Consider the following 14,688-nt stretch of genomic DNA (forward strand, 5'->3'; position numbering starts at 1 on the left):
GATCTCCCCATTGCCCATCTCCCCGGGGCAGCTCCAAGAAACTGTAGAAACGCACTGTTGCCAGCTTTTGGAGGTGTGATGTGGGTTTTGCATCACTGATGATCTTATGCCACAGCTCAACTTCAAGAAATTATTTTCTACTTGGCTTTCATTAAAATAATTAGAAAGGAATCTCTGCCTTACATGGCTGAAAGCTGGAAATCCTTCATTCAAAACATCTCCAAAACTGGATGCAAACAAATATACCTCCAACACATCCTTTATTTTTCAGTCACTCAAATCTTTCTCTTAACTTTTGGAGGACTAACTTCTGATTTTCCAATGCTCAGAGTTGGCAGTATCAAAACCAGTCAGGAAATACAAAAGAAAACCATAATTTTGGTATTCTTTTATTATGGGGAGGTTTTGACCATTTCTGTCATGTGGTTTGCCTAAAATAATAATTCAAAAATCTTTGTTTGGAGCTGGAAAGGGAAAACCAGCATGTTTATTTCATGTATGACTCATTAGCTCAGTGTTGATATGCTAAATGCTTCAGAAGCTAACACTCTATAGAGATGATCATTTTTAATACAAAACAGTAAATGTTTAAAACAACCATTGCTTTTTTTTTTTTTTTTTTTCCTTCTTTTCTTCCTGTTATGGCCGATAAAACATAAGGGAGGCCACACAGTTTACATTTTAATAAAATTAAGTTATTTGGTGCCAGGTTATTACAGTCTTTATTGGAAAGTGGAATAAATTGCACACAGAGGAGTCATACGAGGGAGAAATCACTGCGAATAAACATAGATTCTGGGATGCATTTATTTGCTGGTTTCATCTCAAAGGAGGAAGGCTTTCCCTGGGAAAACGGAGGTGGCCCTGGGGCTCCAGCCTCGGGGAAGTACCCCTGGGTCACTCCAGCCAAGGATGAGCTTTTTGGGGAGCCAGTGCCACAGCGGAGCCATCCTGTCCCCGTCCAGCCAAAGTTTTCCATGTGCATCCTCCAAGAGAAACCTGTCTCGCAGCCGCAGCTCAACACCCCGCAGTCCCGAAGCACTGGGACAGCCTGTCCTGCCCATCAGCCGTTTGCAGGGCCAGCCGAAAATGTTGGTCCCGAGGCTTTTTGCTAGAGGTTGGGGCTTCCTAGGCGAGTGCCAGGGCACACCACGAGTCCTGCCGGAGCGGCACGCTCAGCCCAGGCTGAGAGGCCATGGTGGTGGGGGAGAAGGTATAGTCCTCGGGCTCGAATTTGAACTCGCTGTGGCCGCTGGCCAGTGCCTCGTCTGACTGGCTCTGTGCCTGCCCCAGGGAGGGAAGCAGAAAGTCATTAGAATGTCTGTTATTAGTCAACGGGTCACTCTCCCCCTTGTCGTAATTTGGTGGTTGGACTGGGATGGATTACGGACAGGGTGGGTTATCCCTGATGCTACTGCTGCCCTTCCGAGGAGCCCAGAGCCAGGAAGGGCGCTCCATCCTCAGAGGGGCAGACATCCTGGCACCCATCTGCATTTATTTATTAACTAAACATGTCCATCTTGGAGATCTCTAGGCACGTGTATATTTTTTAAGAGCGCAACACAAATCAGATTTATAGGTTTCAGCCAAAAATCCCCCTTTCCCATACAGCGCAGCTGGCGACACGCCAGGCACTCGGGTGCTGGAGCTGAGCTTCCCCTCCATGCACACATGTCCAGCTCGGGAATTGCTTAGACCCAGCATAAAGATAGTGTCAGGTCACAAAATTTTGATGTGCAGGTTGATTTTGAGCCATTTTTCCCTTTGCCAAGACAAAATAGCAACCCACTCCAAAGAAATCCTCAGGGTAGAATTACAGCCCTTGCAACCTGGGGTCTCTGACAGCGTTACAGCTCTGTGAGCGCTGAGCACCTCAGGGCTATAAAGTGCAGATAACATATGCCCAGGGAGCCTTTTCTTGGGAGCTACAGAGGTCTCCACCTTGGGCTGATCCCACTAGTTTGACAGTTGTAACTCGCAAGATTTTATGGCAGGAGATGGGAATTAAACCCAACTCTGTGCCAAAGCTGTTTCACCACCAATCACCTCCGTGGCAAGAGGGCTTGGACCTCCCAGTTCCCCACTGCAAGGTGGGGATGGAGAGCCAACAGGCTGGAGCCCTTTCTGGTCCACAATATCTTGGCTCACACTCCCTGCTTTCCTCAGCCTGAGGCAGTCCATCAGGCTGGTGGCCCTCAGTGCGATGAGCTAATTGCTTAGCCTCGTCAAGACACCCCCAGGTGAGTGACTACCGAGGCGTGTGGAGCATCCACCCTCGCAGGCGATGACTGTGGGCCCCTGTGCCTTACCTGGGACACCGACACGATGGTTTGTCCGGGATACTGTGAGGTTGTGCTGGGCTCTGACTTTAAAGTGACCGTGCTGTCTGAGTTCGTGATGGAAGAAGGGGAGTTAGTGGCCGAAGTCGTAGACCCTGGAAGGCAATTGGTACAGGGCAGTGAAGCAACATTGGTGCAAATCTGCTTTTAATTAAATTTATATTTTAATGGCTACCATCACATCTCATGGCACGACTCTACTGTTCTCTTTCCCTACTGCATCTCTGTCAGGGTGAGGCTTTATATCTGGCTGCAAGATGCTGATGGAAGAGGAGGAGCACCCTTTCACAGCTTGGCAGTGCTGGTGCTGGTACAGGCCAGATGGGATAATGTTGAATGCATCACAATACCCTCCCCTTGATTCTTTAACACACCATTCCTAGCCCCGTTTTTTTCCCATTACTGAATTTAGCCCAGATCTGCTTGAACATGAGCACTGCTGGGCTGGATGTGGGTGCCCACAGTGCAGAGAAGCTTTATGGGAATATGACAGCACTGAGATTTCCCACCCAGCATCCTCCTTCCACGTGAAATCTATGCATAAATACAGGCCCTACATCTAAATCAATCATCATGGAAAAAAAATCAGAATGTTGTTTTCTAATTATCATAATTTCTTGCAGAAGACATGTTGAGGTAAATTGTGCTACAAGTAACCGTGACAGATCATAGAAACACTGTACCTGTTGAGGTTTTGCCTTTGGCAATGTTTTTAGGCTTCCTTTTCCGTGTCTGGATGCTTTCCTTTTTCATGGCCAGAGGTCGTGGTACCTTGACATTCATAAAGCTTGGCATTATTAATATTGTATTTTACTTAGCTTCTTCCCACACACACGTTGCTCTCCTATTTACATGCTGTAGCTCATGCATAGCACCTAAAGTCCTTGTCCTTCACTAAGTGCTATTTTTCTCTGCAACAGGCCTTGGCTGGAAGATGTATAAGGCTAACAGCTAAGGCTTTCCCACAAATTTTGTTTTTTCCTTTATTTCCTATTTTCCTTTTCCTGATTTATTAGTGACCTTTATGACATTACCCTATTAAATTACACTGACACACTGAGAGCCTACATGGCTCAGAGGGAATTGTTATGGGATAAAGAGACTTTAGCCTTTATGGAAGAAGTTTGAGGAGGCCTGTACAGAGGGATGAAGTCCTCTCTTTGGCTGATGGAAACGTCACCAACAGTTCCCATCCTCTGTGGATAAATGTTATCAGCTAGCCTCCATGTGGACTCCTTAGCATCTTTCACACATTCTTAATTACCACATCTAGAAGAAATATGCTCCTTATCTCCAGTCTGGGTTTGGGAAGCTTCAGTCTTCAGCTACTGGTGACAGGTAAGCTTTCTTTTTGGGGAATAACTTGGCAAACAACCTAATGAAAAGCCACCCAGTGCCAGAAATCTCTCTTCTCTGCAGGTACCTCCCGAGAGTGCTCCAGTACCCCCTTAGCCTTATTCTGGAGAACCTCAGTAGACTAAGCTTTTAACTCTTCAAGGAGACAGGACTGGGTTACGGCTCTTCTGGGTCCAGTTTAGAGGCTGGTCCCTCCAGACCTGATATCCTGGACCTGCTGGGCGGTGATCCCAGTGCCCAAAGGGTCCCTCCCAGTGTGGACACACTCCTCACCCCGTGGAGCTTCATGTACAACCCACAGGCGTTGCAGACGGGCTCCCCTTCGGCGTTCCTTCTCCAGAGGGTGGTATTGGTGGTGTGGCAGTTAGTGCAACATAGGCCAGCACGTCTAGATGAAGACTTAAAAACAAGAAAACACACACATGAATGTACACATAGGAATGATTAATTGGGAAGTTTTCTTTCATATAAAAATAAAATCTCCAATTACACCAATTTCCTGAAAAATGTGAAACACACGCAATAGCTAAATTCAGATCAAAGAAATTACATTCAAATGAGATCACTCTAATTTGCAAGTGGTTTTTTTTTGTTTTTTTTTTTTTTTACTGAGCCTGATAAACCTGGAAAATATCCTTACAGCTCATTTCACAAACTTCTAGCAAATCTGCTGGAAGTGATCAGGACGCAGAGCACAGACAACTTTCCTCCAGGAGATCCATTCAGATGGAGAAAGAGATGGAAAATGCCAGCCAGGCTTTAATCACACAAAGAAAACTCCTCATGCTTAAGGTGAGTTCTTTGGTTTTCTGCACTCAAAACTACCACTAAAGTTAGCAACATCCCAGTTAATCTCTGGTTTAAGACAACTGGAATCAGTTGGCTGAACTGAGCAGAACCAAACTGAACTGGCCTGATGATGGGACCAGGGAGGTTATTCTTTGCACGTCTCACAAATAATCTCTTCTTTTACAGGCTGCAGAAACACCGTGCAAACATTAATTAATGACATATTTTGTGAGTGCAGTGATCGCTGGCTCTGAAATGTTAATAATTTTGAGCGTAGAAGGAAAATATTCTGGCAGAAGCAGCAAAGTCATTTCTGATAACTGTACTCCAAGCCACTGGAAAATTCACAAGTATCTATATACAGACCTGTCAACTCAATAGGCATTTAATTTGAAAGTCTCTTAACACTAGGCATTGAAACTATTTCAGTAAAAGACTTCATTAAGTATAAGATACCAGTGACATAAATAACATAACAGTCTCTCCACATTCAGGTGTTTGAATGTGTTCTTCAGCCTTGAGAAAAATCACTTTGATTCCTCTCAAAGCAGACGATAGGTGATGCAGGCAATAAAGAACTCGCTGTTTGTTTATTCTTCCATTATTGCTTGATATCATGACTGAGCAATATAACAAATGAGGTGGGAAGAGTAGGAATAAAAATGAAATGTTTTTACAAGGTTAGCAGTCAAATAAAGATCAGCTTTGAGTTTCAAGAGACACCAGTGACATGCCCAAGCTTTGATTCACTCGTTGCTCAGCAAAGAGGTCTCAGCAACTATTCACAAATAATGGTATTGCTTTGGAAATTATTTAGCTTTCAAGAAATAACCAGGCAAAAAGTAATAATACACCAAGGTGTGAGCTGACAAGCCTGGCACAGAGGAGGGGACAGCAATCCTTGTCCCTAATATGGGTCATGGTGGCACAGCAAGATCCTAGAGCAGCTACAGAGCTTCCTTAAAGCCTTTCAGCCGCTGGAGCTGAAAATCCAGTTCCTGCCACGGGTGCAAAGGGGAATTTGGAGGAGCTCATTCCTGGGGTAACTGTGCCTGGAGTGGGATGGTGAGATCTGTCACCACCTGTGGATGGAGGAAGACCAACGCAAATCCCTTTGGAAAGCCCCGAGATTTCTGGACCATGGCATGTCCCTGGGAGGGAGGGACACTCTAACCCTATTTCATACAACGCTTTGTCTGTGGCTTGCAGACGAGGTGGCAATGAGACCTGTGGCTCCGGTGGCCCAAGGGCGATGCCAGCCCTGCCAGAGCTCTGCCCACCCTGCCAGCACTGCGACGCAACCTGCTCGTGGGCTTTCTGCTGGGGCAGTGGCATGTGCCTTCTGCATCTCCTGCACATCAGTTCGTCGGCTGCCTCCTCCTCACACAGCCAGAGAGCAGAAACCATCCTCTATGACCAAAGATCACAATTAAAACCCCAGAAACCCCACAAGAACCTGGCCCTGCACCACAACCTGCCAGCTTAGCAAGAAAGAGACAGTCAAGGCTACTGTTGCTCACTGAAGGACGAGGGCACAATACATTAACTGCTGGTTTCCCAGCAGTTTCCCTTAAAAGAAAATGCATTTATGCCTGCCTCCACCCGACTGCCTTTGTACCATTCTGACCTTGTCTAGGAAGTTGTTGACTTCAACATTGTGCTCCAGTGTTTATTTATACAAATGCAGCATACACTCAAACAAAAACTCTTCATGGACCGGGCTTGACAGCCAAGTGCTGCTGATAAGCTCAAGGAATGGTGAGCTGGTGCCTATCGAATCAACCGTGTGTGAGCACTGCTTGGAGAGCCTGAAAAATTCAGAGCCAGCAGGGCAAGTCCTTCCAAGGGAGCCCAAAGCCATCAGAGACACTACTTCACCTAATTTTCAAAGGTGGAAATGAAACCACAGGATTTCACAGGGAAAAAAAAAAGAAGTCTCTGAACCTCCAGATTTATACAACCCTTCTCTGTCCCCCTTACCGGCAGGACAGAGGGATCTGGTGTTGATAGGAAAGAGGTTGCAGCAAAACCTGCTGAGATACCCAAGCTCAGCTCCTGAAAGTGGGCAGATCTGAGGCTCAAGGCCAAAGGCAGCAGCATCCTCTGAGATTTGCCTTTGTTACCATTGCTCTGGGGAAACCTGCACCTTGGAGGACAAGGGAGCTGCAGGACCTGACAGCTAGGAGAAAGCCAAGGCACGCACCATGAACGCTGCACGGCTCTAGGGCAGATTGTCCCAGGGCTGTCCCCAGTCCCATCCCTACCTTCTCCAAAAGTGTCACCAAGCCCACTACGCATTGCAAACTGTAAAAATGACAGGCTGAAAAAATACCCCCTGAGCCAAGCCGGCAAAACTCAACTCCAGGTTAGTCCTTGGACTCAGGATGGTGCGGGAGCTGCTGAGCGCACGACGGTGGCTGCAAAAGCCCCCCGCGCTGCACAGCTCTGCTCCTAGCACGGGGGAATTGCACCAGGATGGAGCTATCCACCTCCACTGGCTGCTCCTGGACGGTACAAGTGTTTTGTTTTTCAGGAGCGGGTCTAAGGTATCGTCTTGTGAAACGCACCAAGAAACTTTTTCTAGAAAAGATACTGCTTAAAATAAAGCGCTGCTCCCATCCCCTAAGATAAATCCTTTCTGCAGAAAGCCACGGTGCTTTGAACCCAGACACAGGCTGTAGCAAAACAGCTGTCCCTGCTGTGTAGAGGATGTTGCCCTTATCTCAAAAAAAGAAACAAAAAATGAACTGGAAACTACACTTCTATTGCTTGCCCTCTCCCACGCACAAGCAGGCTGAGCGCTACCGAGCTGCAGGACATCACTCCTGCAGTGTTATCGGGGCCATGCTGCGTTCAGCAGGGCTTTCAGCGGGACTTTGCTTTGTGAAAACAGAAGTCAGAATAACTCCCAGCGCGGCGTCTACTTACAGAACAAAGGTCATAATGTAAAGGACAAAAGCAACTATTTTTCCTTCTCGTGTCTGTATTTCACCACATTGTGAAACAACTGATTTCATTGTTCCTAGAGCAACGGTGTGTCACCACGTTCACCGCTCTGCTCCCACCCAGCCCGCGGGGGTGAGGTTATGAGCAGGGAAGAGATCCCCCACCATGGAAGTTGTTTGGGGGAAGAAACATCCTAAACCACAGGGGTGCAGGTCGCTCCCTCGGTGGTGGATTTGTGGAGTACGCCTGGCACCCTCTTGTCCATCATCATTGGATACTCCTTCCTCTGACGGGGCAGAATTTATTGTGACATGACATTTCAAACCCTTGGAAAAATCCAAGAGTTTGAACCAAGAGTTTGAAATGTTTCATTCCAAAGTCAGGACAGGAAGTCAAAATTGCAGCCTCTTTTCTAACCCATGAAACAAAATCATCTCAAGTATTTCAACCTTACTGAAACGTTTCCCCTGGATAAGAATCAGCTTATTCATTTGGGCTTTATCATTATTATACTAATTGACAAAATAATAATAAAAAATGTTGGAAATGTCCTGATAATTCCCAGCAAGATTTATTCATCCCTGGGAAACGGTCTTAATTCTGCGAACCAGTGTTCTCCACCAGAAAATGCTGTTGAAATATTTGCCCAAAAATGCCCCATGGGTGCTACGTATGGGGCTCTGCCAGCAATGACAGAGGAGCAGGCAGGGAGCTCGGGGTGCCGGCAGGTAGGATGCAGGCAACACAAGGCTGTCTCCCTTCCCACGCGCCAAAATAAAATACTGAATAACAGCAAGACCTCTCCAATTCCTTTGGGGAAAAGCTGTTCAAAAAACCCCTGGAAATTCACCCAGAATTGCATTTTGATGCCAGTCTGAAATGTAGAGTTGGATTTAAACCAGTTTGCACCTATCTCTCTATGCACAGATTGTATTTGCTCTGAAGAAATCAGCAGTGTAACTCTGAGATTTGCAGCACAGCAGTGACCAGAGCCTGCTGCTGGGGTGCAAATTTAATGTCATTATTTTCAAAGAGACCAGGAGGCTTTTGGTAAGTCAGGTAAATCCTGTCAGATAATGCTAAATGTTTCACAGAATTGCCTCGATTTTGATGTGATGAACAAAACAGGGTGATTTTCCATGGAGCCACTGCTCATTTCATTTTGCAAATCGAGTCACATTTCCGGGTTTGGAATCAGAATGAAACATCTTGCTCAATCCCAACTTTTTTTTTTTTTTTTTTTTTTTTTAAATAGTTTTCTTACACAGAAACTTGTCACTGCTGGGTTATTGCTAATAATTTGGTTTGCAGTGCAAAAAAATAACTGTAGGAATACACCCCGAGTGAAAGCAAAAGGAGCTCCCAGCTGTTCCCCAGCACGGCTCCAACAAACATCCTGTTTGTAATGACGGCTTCTGACGACAACCTCTGAAACTAAAACTGTTACCACCAAATTTAAACATCCCAAAGTGACTCTACAAAAAAAAAAAAGGAGGCGCCTTTCCTCTCTCACGATGAGGTTCCAATTGGAGGAAGCCCAATATCGCATTGAGGGGGGGAATTAATGCTTTAACCTGCAGAGAAACTGGGAACTACCAAACCTCAACTTTCGCCCTTAGGCGGGTGGGTGAAGGCACTGGGGAAACTGGGCCCCATCCTGCTCCCACTGCGAGCGGCCGCAAACCTGCCCGGGCCAGCTCAGGATCAGCCCTGCCTAGACTGTGTGTGTCTGCATGCAGAACTAGGAAATAATAATTATTATTATAGAATAAAAAAGCAATGCACCCACTGCGGGAAGGGAGCTGGGGGAAGCCCACAGAGCCCTGGACCGCAGGCAGGGCTGATCGCCCCCCCCGTTCGGCTGCAGTGCAGCCCCTCCGGGCAGCCCCGGGACCCCTCCGGTTCCTTCTCCGCGCTGCCCACCGGCCGTGCCGGGGCAGCCATCCCTCTGGCTTCACTCCACTCCTGACCCCAGCCAGCTCTGCATCGCACCAAGAGGCTCCTGCCGCTGCCGATGGCATTTTATTTGTGAGAGAATCGAGGGGCAAACAGGCCCTAACACAAGTACGGAGACCCCAACAGCGCGGGCACCGCGACAGCCCCCCAGCTCCTGCCCTCCAGCCACCCCCCCCGGGTGGAACAGGGGGTCCCTGGGGGGGGGTTCCCCTTCTTACCAGCCTCTTCTGTGGCTTGAGCGGCCGGTTGATGCCATTCATTTTGTGGTAGAGCCCACAGGCGTTGCACAGGTAGTGCCCGGTGCCGTCCTTCCTCCAGAGCGGCGTGGACATGGCCCCGCAGTTCACGCACTCCCGGCCGTCCCCGGGGAATTCCTCCAGGTATTCTGGAAGAGACACCCAAGGCCTGTGGGTCAGGAGCCGTCTCCACCCCACAGGGTCACCCCGGGGGCCAACTTGCCCACGGGGACCCTGCAAGAGAGGGTCCCTAATCCTCTGCGCCCCAATACTCCCCTTCAAGGAGTAATCCCTGCCTGGGGGGAGTTTATTTCCACCCTACAAAGTGTGGAACAAATCCCTTTATTCCCTCCACACTTTAATCAGTTAATATTTTGCTCAAAGATAGCATACTCCCCCATCCCTTCCCCAAAAGTCCCCAAAGGACTAAGCACCGCTGGGGTCTCCTTGGGATGGGAACGGGCGGGAGAGCACAGTGTTATCCCTGCACCGAGCTGCAAAAATAAATTGAAGTGGGGCAAAATGAGGTGATTTTCCTCATTTCCCTCAAGATCGCTGGCCGGTGGGGACGGCCCGGCTGGGGAAGGGCTCGGGGCTGCCCGCGAAGCGGTGCCGGGCTGCGGCTCCGCTCGCCCCGGGCTGGCAGCCGCGGGGTACCCGAGGCTCCCCGGGAGAGCATCACCTCAAAAAAAAATGCTGCTGGAGAGGCCCCAAAATCCTGCTAGAGAGGCTTTTTCTCACTTCCCCCCCGCCTTCCCCCCCCGCCCCTCCCGCGAAAGCCCCGAGAAGAAACCGCGGAGCCGCCGGCTCCGAGCACCGTCCCCGGGCCGGCTCCGCGGGAAACGGGCAGCCCGGAGCAAAAACGAGGGACCCCTCGATTGAGAATCGGTCTTTTTCCTCCTGCCGCTTTTCTCTCTCTTTTAGAAATCACTTCCTTTGCCTGGAATGTTGTTTTCTTCCGAAGAAAAATGCGCTTATATTTTTGATCATCTTCGATCGTATTAATAATGATCCAACGGAAAGAAAAAAGGAAAAGAACAAAAATTAAAAAGGGGAAAATGGAAAATAAAAATAAAGTGCAAAAAGTAAAAAAAAATCAAAAAGTTGCAATAATTCATTAAATGAAAGAAGAATAGTTTACGCTACTTAAGAGCAGTTTACACTATTCAACAGCAAAAATAAACGACAGAGAGGACGGCGGCCACTATTCCGGATCCCAAATCACCAAATTTAAAGTGCAGAAGAGATTTTTGCGCCATCACCTCCTTCGGCAGGATCGGGGCGATCCCTTCCCGCACAACGCAACGGATTTTCCCAGACAAAGAGAAAATCCTGGAAAGAAACCGCTGCCGAGCACCTCCGGCGTGGGAGGAAAAGCCGAGGCGGGGGGGCAGCTCGGCGGGGATGGGGGGCTGCTTCCCTGCTTTAACTTTGTTCTTGGGGCAAAGATAAGATAATTCGGTTTACCGCAGTAAAGATGATAACGCGGCTGAGATCTTGAAGTGGCTTTTAAAGGACTTTGCAAACCACCGCCGGAGGAGGATGGTGAAACACCCCCGGGGTTATAAACCCTGCGCACGGAGAGTCCTTTTAAATCAAGCCCAAAATTTTATTTGCTCGGGGCTTGGTTTAAAAGGACTCTCCGGTGTGGATGCAAACGAATTGAAGTGAGGTTTATTGTTCCACGCCTGAGTGCGTTTCAGTGTCTCTCCAAAGGCCGCAGAGCGATGCAGCTGCGGACCTGTTTGGGCGAAGGCGAATTAGGAGACCGAGAGTCTGTTCAAATATAAACTAATTTACCACAATAAATTACTTAAAAGGGAGGGAGCTATAAATCTGCCCCGCTAATTTAAACACAAGGGTAAGTATTGAAGCACAGGCACAAAGTCGATATTGTGGGAAGGATATATTGGGGGGGAGGGGGGGTGGGGGGGGAAAGGAGTTGAACGGCCTCTGCTCCTCTGTCCTGCGGGGGAATTGCTCTCCTTTGAAACGTGGTCTTTGCCCTTCGCGTCACACCCCCCCACACACACCCCCCACCTCTGTCCAGGGTCAGCCACACACACCCCATGCCCGGACCATCTCTCCATCACTGGCTAAAATCATCCCCTCCTTCCCCAGAGGGGCCGGGGAGGATGATGACGGTTCCGACCCGGCAACCGAGAGCCGGGAAACGATTCGGCGTGCCCCGAGGCGACGGTGAGGGGCGACCGGCGACCTACCGAAGGTGGACCTGCGGCCGGGTAAAGCCGCCTGCCTCGTCTGCAGGCTGTGCAGCACGCTGCTCTCAAAGTGTCCGGCCGTCCAGGAAGGCGGTATTTCGGGGGTCACGTAGGCGGGGTAGGGGCTGGAGTAGGACCCGTTAACGGAACGCACCAAGGCGTTACCGTACTGCTCCCGGCCCCCGCCGCCCAGCAGCAGGGGCCCTTGGTAGGCACCGTCGCGACCCGGGGGGCTGCTGCCCGGGGGGCTGTGGGAGTAGGAGAAACCCGACGGCGGGTGGGGGCTGCCGGCGTTGAAAGCGGCGGCCTCGCCGCTGCTCTGCCCCCAGCCCGGGGGGTTGGCGAGGTGGCTCTGGTGCGGCTCGCAGCTTTGCAGGTAGGGCAGCGTCTGGAGGACGGAGGGTACCCGGGTGGTGGGCACGTAGACGGGCGAGCCGGCCGACGAGTGGAGGAAGTTGCTGGAGTCGTGGGAATAAGCCGACTGGCCATGGTTGGGGGCGAGGGCCAGCCCCTGATACATGTTCCGTCCTCGGCGGCGGCGGAGGCTGCTCAGGGCCCGGCCGGCTGCGCCCCGGAGTTGCCGAGGGGCTCACTCAGAGGAACCTGGGGGGGAAAAGCCGAGACCCGCGGGCTGAGACCCCGGCAGAGCCCGGGACCCCGCGGCCCGGAGCCCTTCGCACGGCGAAAGCGCCTCTTCCCTCCCTCAAGCAGGAGCTGTAATTTTTTTTTTTAATTTTTTTTTTTTTTTTTTCCTTTCAACTTTCCTCTGGTCGCCTCGTCCCGCGGGGGAAACGCGCTGCGCCGGGCCGAGAGCAGCGGCCGAGCCACGGCGAGAAATAACCTCGGCGCAACGGGCAGCGGCACCGCCGGCACCTTCTCACCGCCCGCCTGAGCACTTCCAGGGGGCCGAAAAAAATTTTTTTTTTTTTAATTATTTTTATATTTTTTCCCCCCACCAAAGTGTTTCCCTTCCCGTCTATCTTTTTCGAGTCCCGGGCCTGGAGCTCGCCTTGGGGCCTTGCTGGCGGGGAGGCGGCCGGCGGCCCCTCGGGTACCCGGGCTGGGCGGGAGCGGGGTCCCAGCTCATCCCCGGTGTTCCCCATGCACCAGCGGGTCTGCTTTTTTGTTAAAAAGCAAAATAACCCTCAGGCAGGCCTCTCCTTGAGGGCGGAGGGCTCAAGCCGCGGGGCACCGTGAAAGCATCCCACCCCCGGGCCGCCCACCCTCCACCCCCACCCCGTCCCGGGCTGCTCCTCCCGCACAGGTACTCACATGGCAGCGGGCCGGGAGCGGAGCCGGGCATGGCCGGGTGGGCATGAAGCTGCGCTTAGACCATCCAGGGAAATCCCAGGAGAATAATAATAATGATTTAAAAAAAAAAAAAAAAAAAAAAAAAAAAAAAAAAGGAATAAAGTTTACGGGGGGAGGGAGGAGAAGAAAACAAAACAACCAAGACCCTCTGGCAGGCAGGGGCTGCCCTCCCCCGGTCCCTCCCCTCCCGCCGCCGCTGTCTCCCGTGGGTGCGTCCCTGCGTGCGCCCGGCGGGGAAGTGGCGGCGGCGGCGGCGGCGGCGGCTCTTTACGGCGGGTCCCGGTGCGGCCCGGCCCACGTGACGGCCGGCGGGGTAACCCCGGTCCCGGCCAGGATTGGGCGCCTCCCGGCAAGGCGGGATGGGGGGGGGGGGGGGGGGGGGACGGGACGGGAGAAGCCCCGCAGGCTCCGCTCCCGGCGCTGGGGACGCTCTCGCCGGCTCCCCCCTGGCGTGGGGCCGCGGGGGGCAGGATGCGGCCCCCCGAGGGTGTCCCGCCCCACGCACCCCCTCACCTCCCCCACCCGCAAGATTGGAGGTGTGTGTCCGTGTCCCCCCCGGGGAGGGGTGGGGGGTGGCTCCCTGCTTTGCAAACCTCGCTGCATTTCTGGAGAGGGGTGGGGGTGTCGGGCCGGCACCCCGGCGGGAAGTGATGCCCACCCCGCGCCCCCCCCCCCCCACCCGGGGCCGCCGGTAGATGCTGAGGAACACACTGAAAACTTTCCGGCGGGGAGGGTTCGGGTAGCGGAGGTTTTTCTGCTCCGAGAGAGCGCTCCGGCCCTGCTTTGTAATAAACACGATACTAAGGGGGAAGGGAGGGCGGGGGGGTGTCATACCAGCCTGCCCCCCAGCCCGCCCTGCCTTCCTCAAGCGGCCCACGGTCCCGCCGAGCCTCGGGCGATGTTTGCAGCCAGCCCGGCCCGGCCGTGTCCGGGGCTCAAGACGGATTTGCCCGGTCGGGGCCACTTCTGAGAACAACGCTCTGGCCCCTCACCGTCCCGTCGGGGCCGCTGGGCCCTGGGATGCCCCTCTTGCAGGGGCTCTGCTACTCCCTGGGGGGTTGGGGGGGCAGCGGAGAGGGTCCTCCCCCCAACCCCCCTGCCCCGGCCGAGCGGCTCTGGCCCTGCGACGGGGACAAAAGCCCTTTCCCCGCTTTCCCCCGTCGGTGTGAGCCCGAGAAGGGACGGCAGGAGGGGAAGGAGCACTTAGTCCCCACTGTCCGCTTAACCCAGGTGATTTGGCCGATTTAACGCTCCTCCGGCGCTGGGAAGCGAGGTTGGTCCCGCCGCCGCCGGGGCGAGGAACTAATGTCATCGTTATCGGGTTTTGCCTCCGGGGCGTGCGGGGGAATTTTTGCGCCTTTGCCCCAGAGCACCGACTCCGTCCTCCTCGGAGAAACGGCGGAAAAAAAAAAAAAAAAAAAAAAAAAAAAAAAAAGCGCCTCGGCGAGTCTCACCAACCGCTTGCTCCATCCACGGGCGGACAGAGCTTTGCTGCCTACAGGCCTCTACTGACAGGATCGGGCCCCCCTCGGC

At 52.0% G+C, this 14,688-nt stretch overlaps 1 protein-coding gene across 1 annotated transcript; it reads right to left on the minus strand.

Annotated features, from left to right (window-relative positions):
- Window positions 1-453: 453 nt before the first annotated feature.
- GATA5 (GATA binding protein 5) lies at window positions 454-13,271 on the minus strand. Its single transcript, XM_033010352.2, has 7 exons — window positions 13,117-13,271; window positions 11,845-12,447; window positions 9,605-9,771; window positions 3,969-4,094; window positions 3,023-3,110; window positions 2,310-2,434; window positions 454-1,284 (listed from the first exon to the last, which is right to left on the minus strand). The coding sequence occupies exons 2-7, from the start codon at window positions 12,362-12,364 to the stop codon at window positions 1,129-1,131; spliced, it is 1,182 nt and encodes a 393-aa protein (XP_032866243.2). The 5' UTR covers window positions 12,365-12,447; window positions 13,117-13,271; the 3' UTR covers window positions 454-1,128.
- Window positions 13,272-14,688: the final 1,417 nt, after the last annotated feature.

This window comes from Tyto alba, unplaced genomic scaffold (genome assembly GCF_018691265.1).
Source record: "Tyto alba isolate M040663 unplaced genomic scaffold, T.alba_DEE_v4.0 Super-Scaffold_33, whole genome shotgun sequence".
NCBI lineage: Eukaryota > Metazoa > Chordata > Aves > Strigiformes > Tytonidae > Tyto > Tyto alba.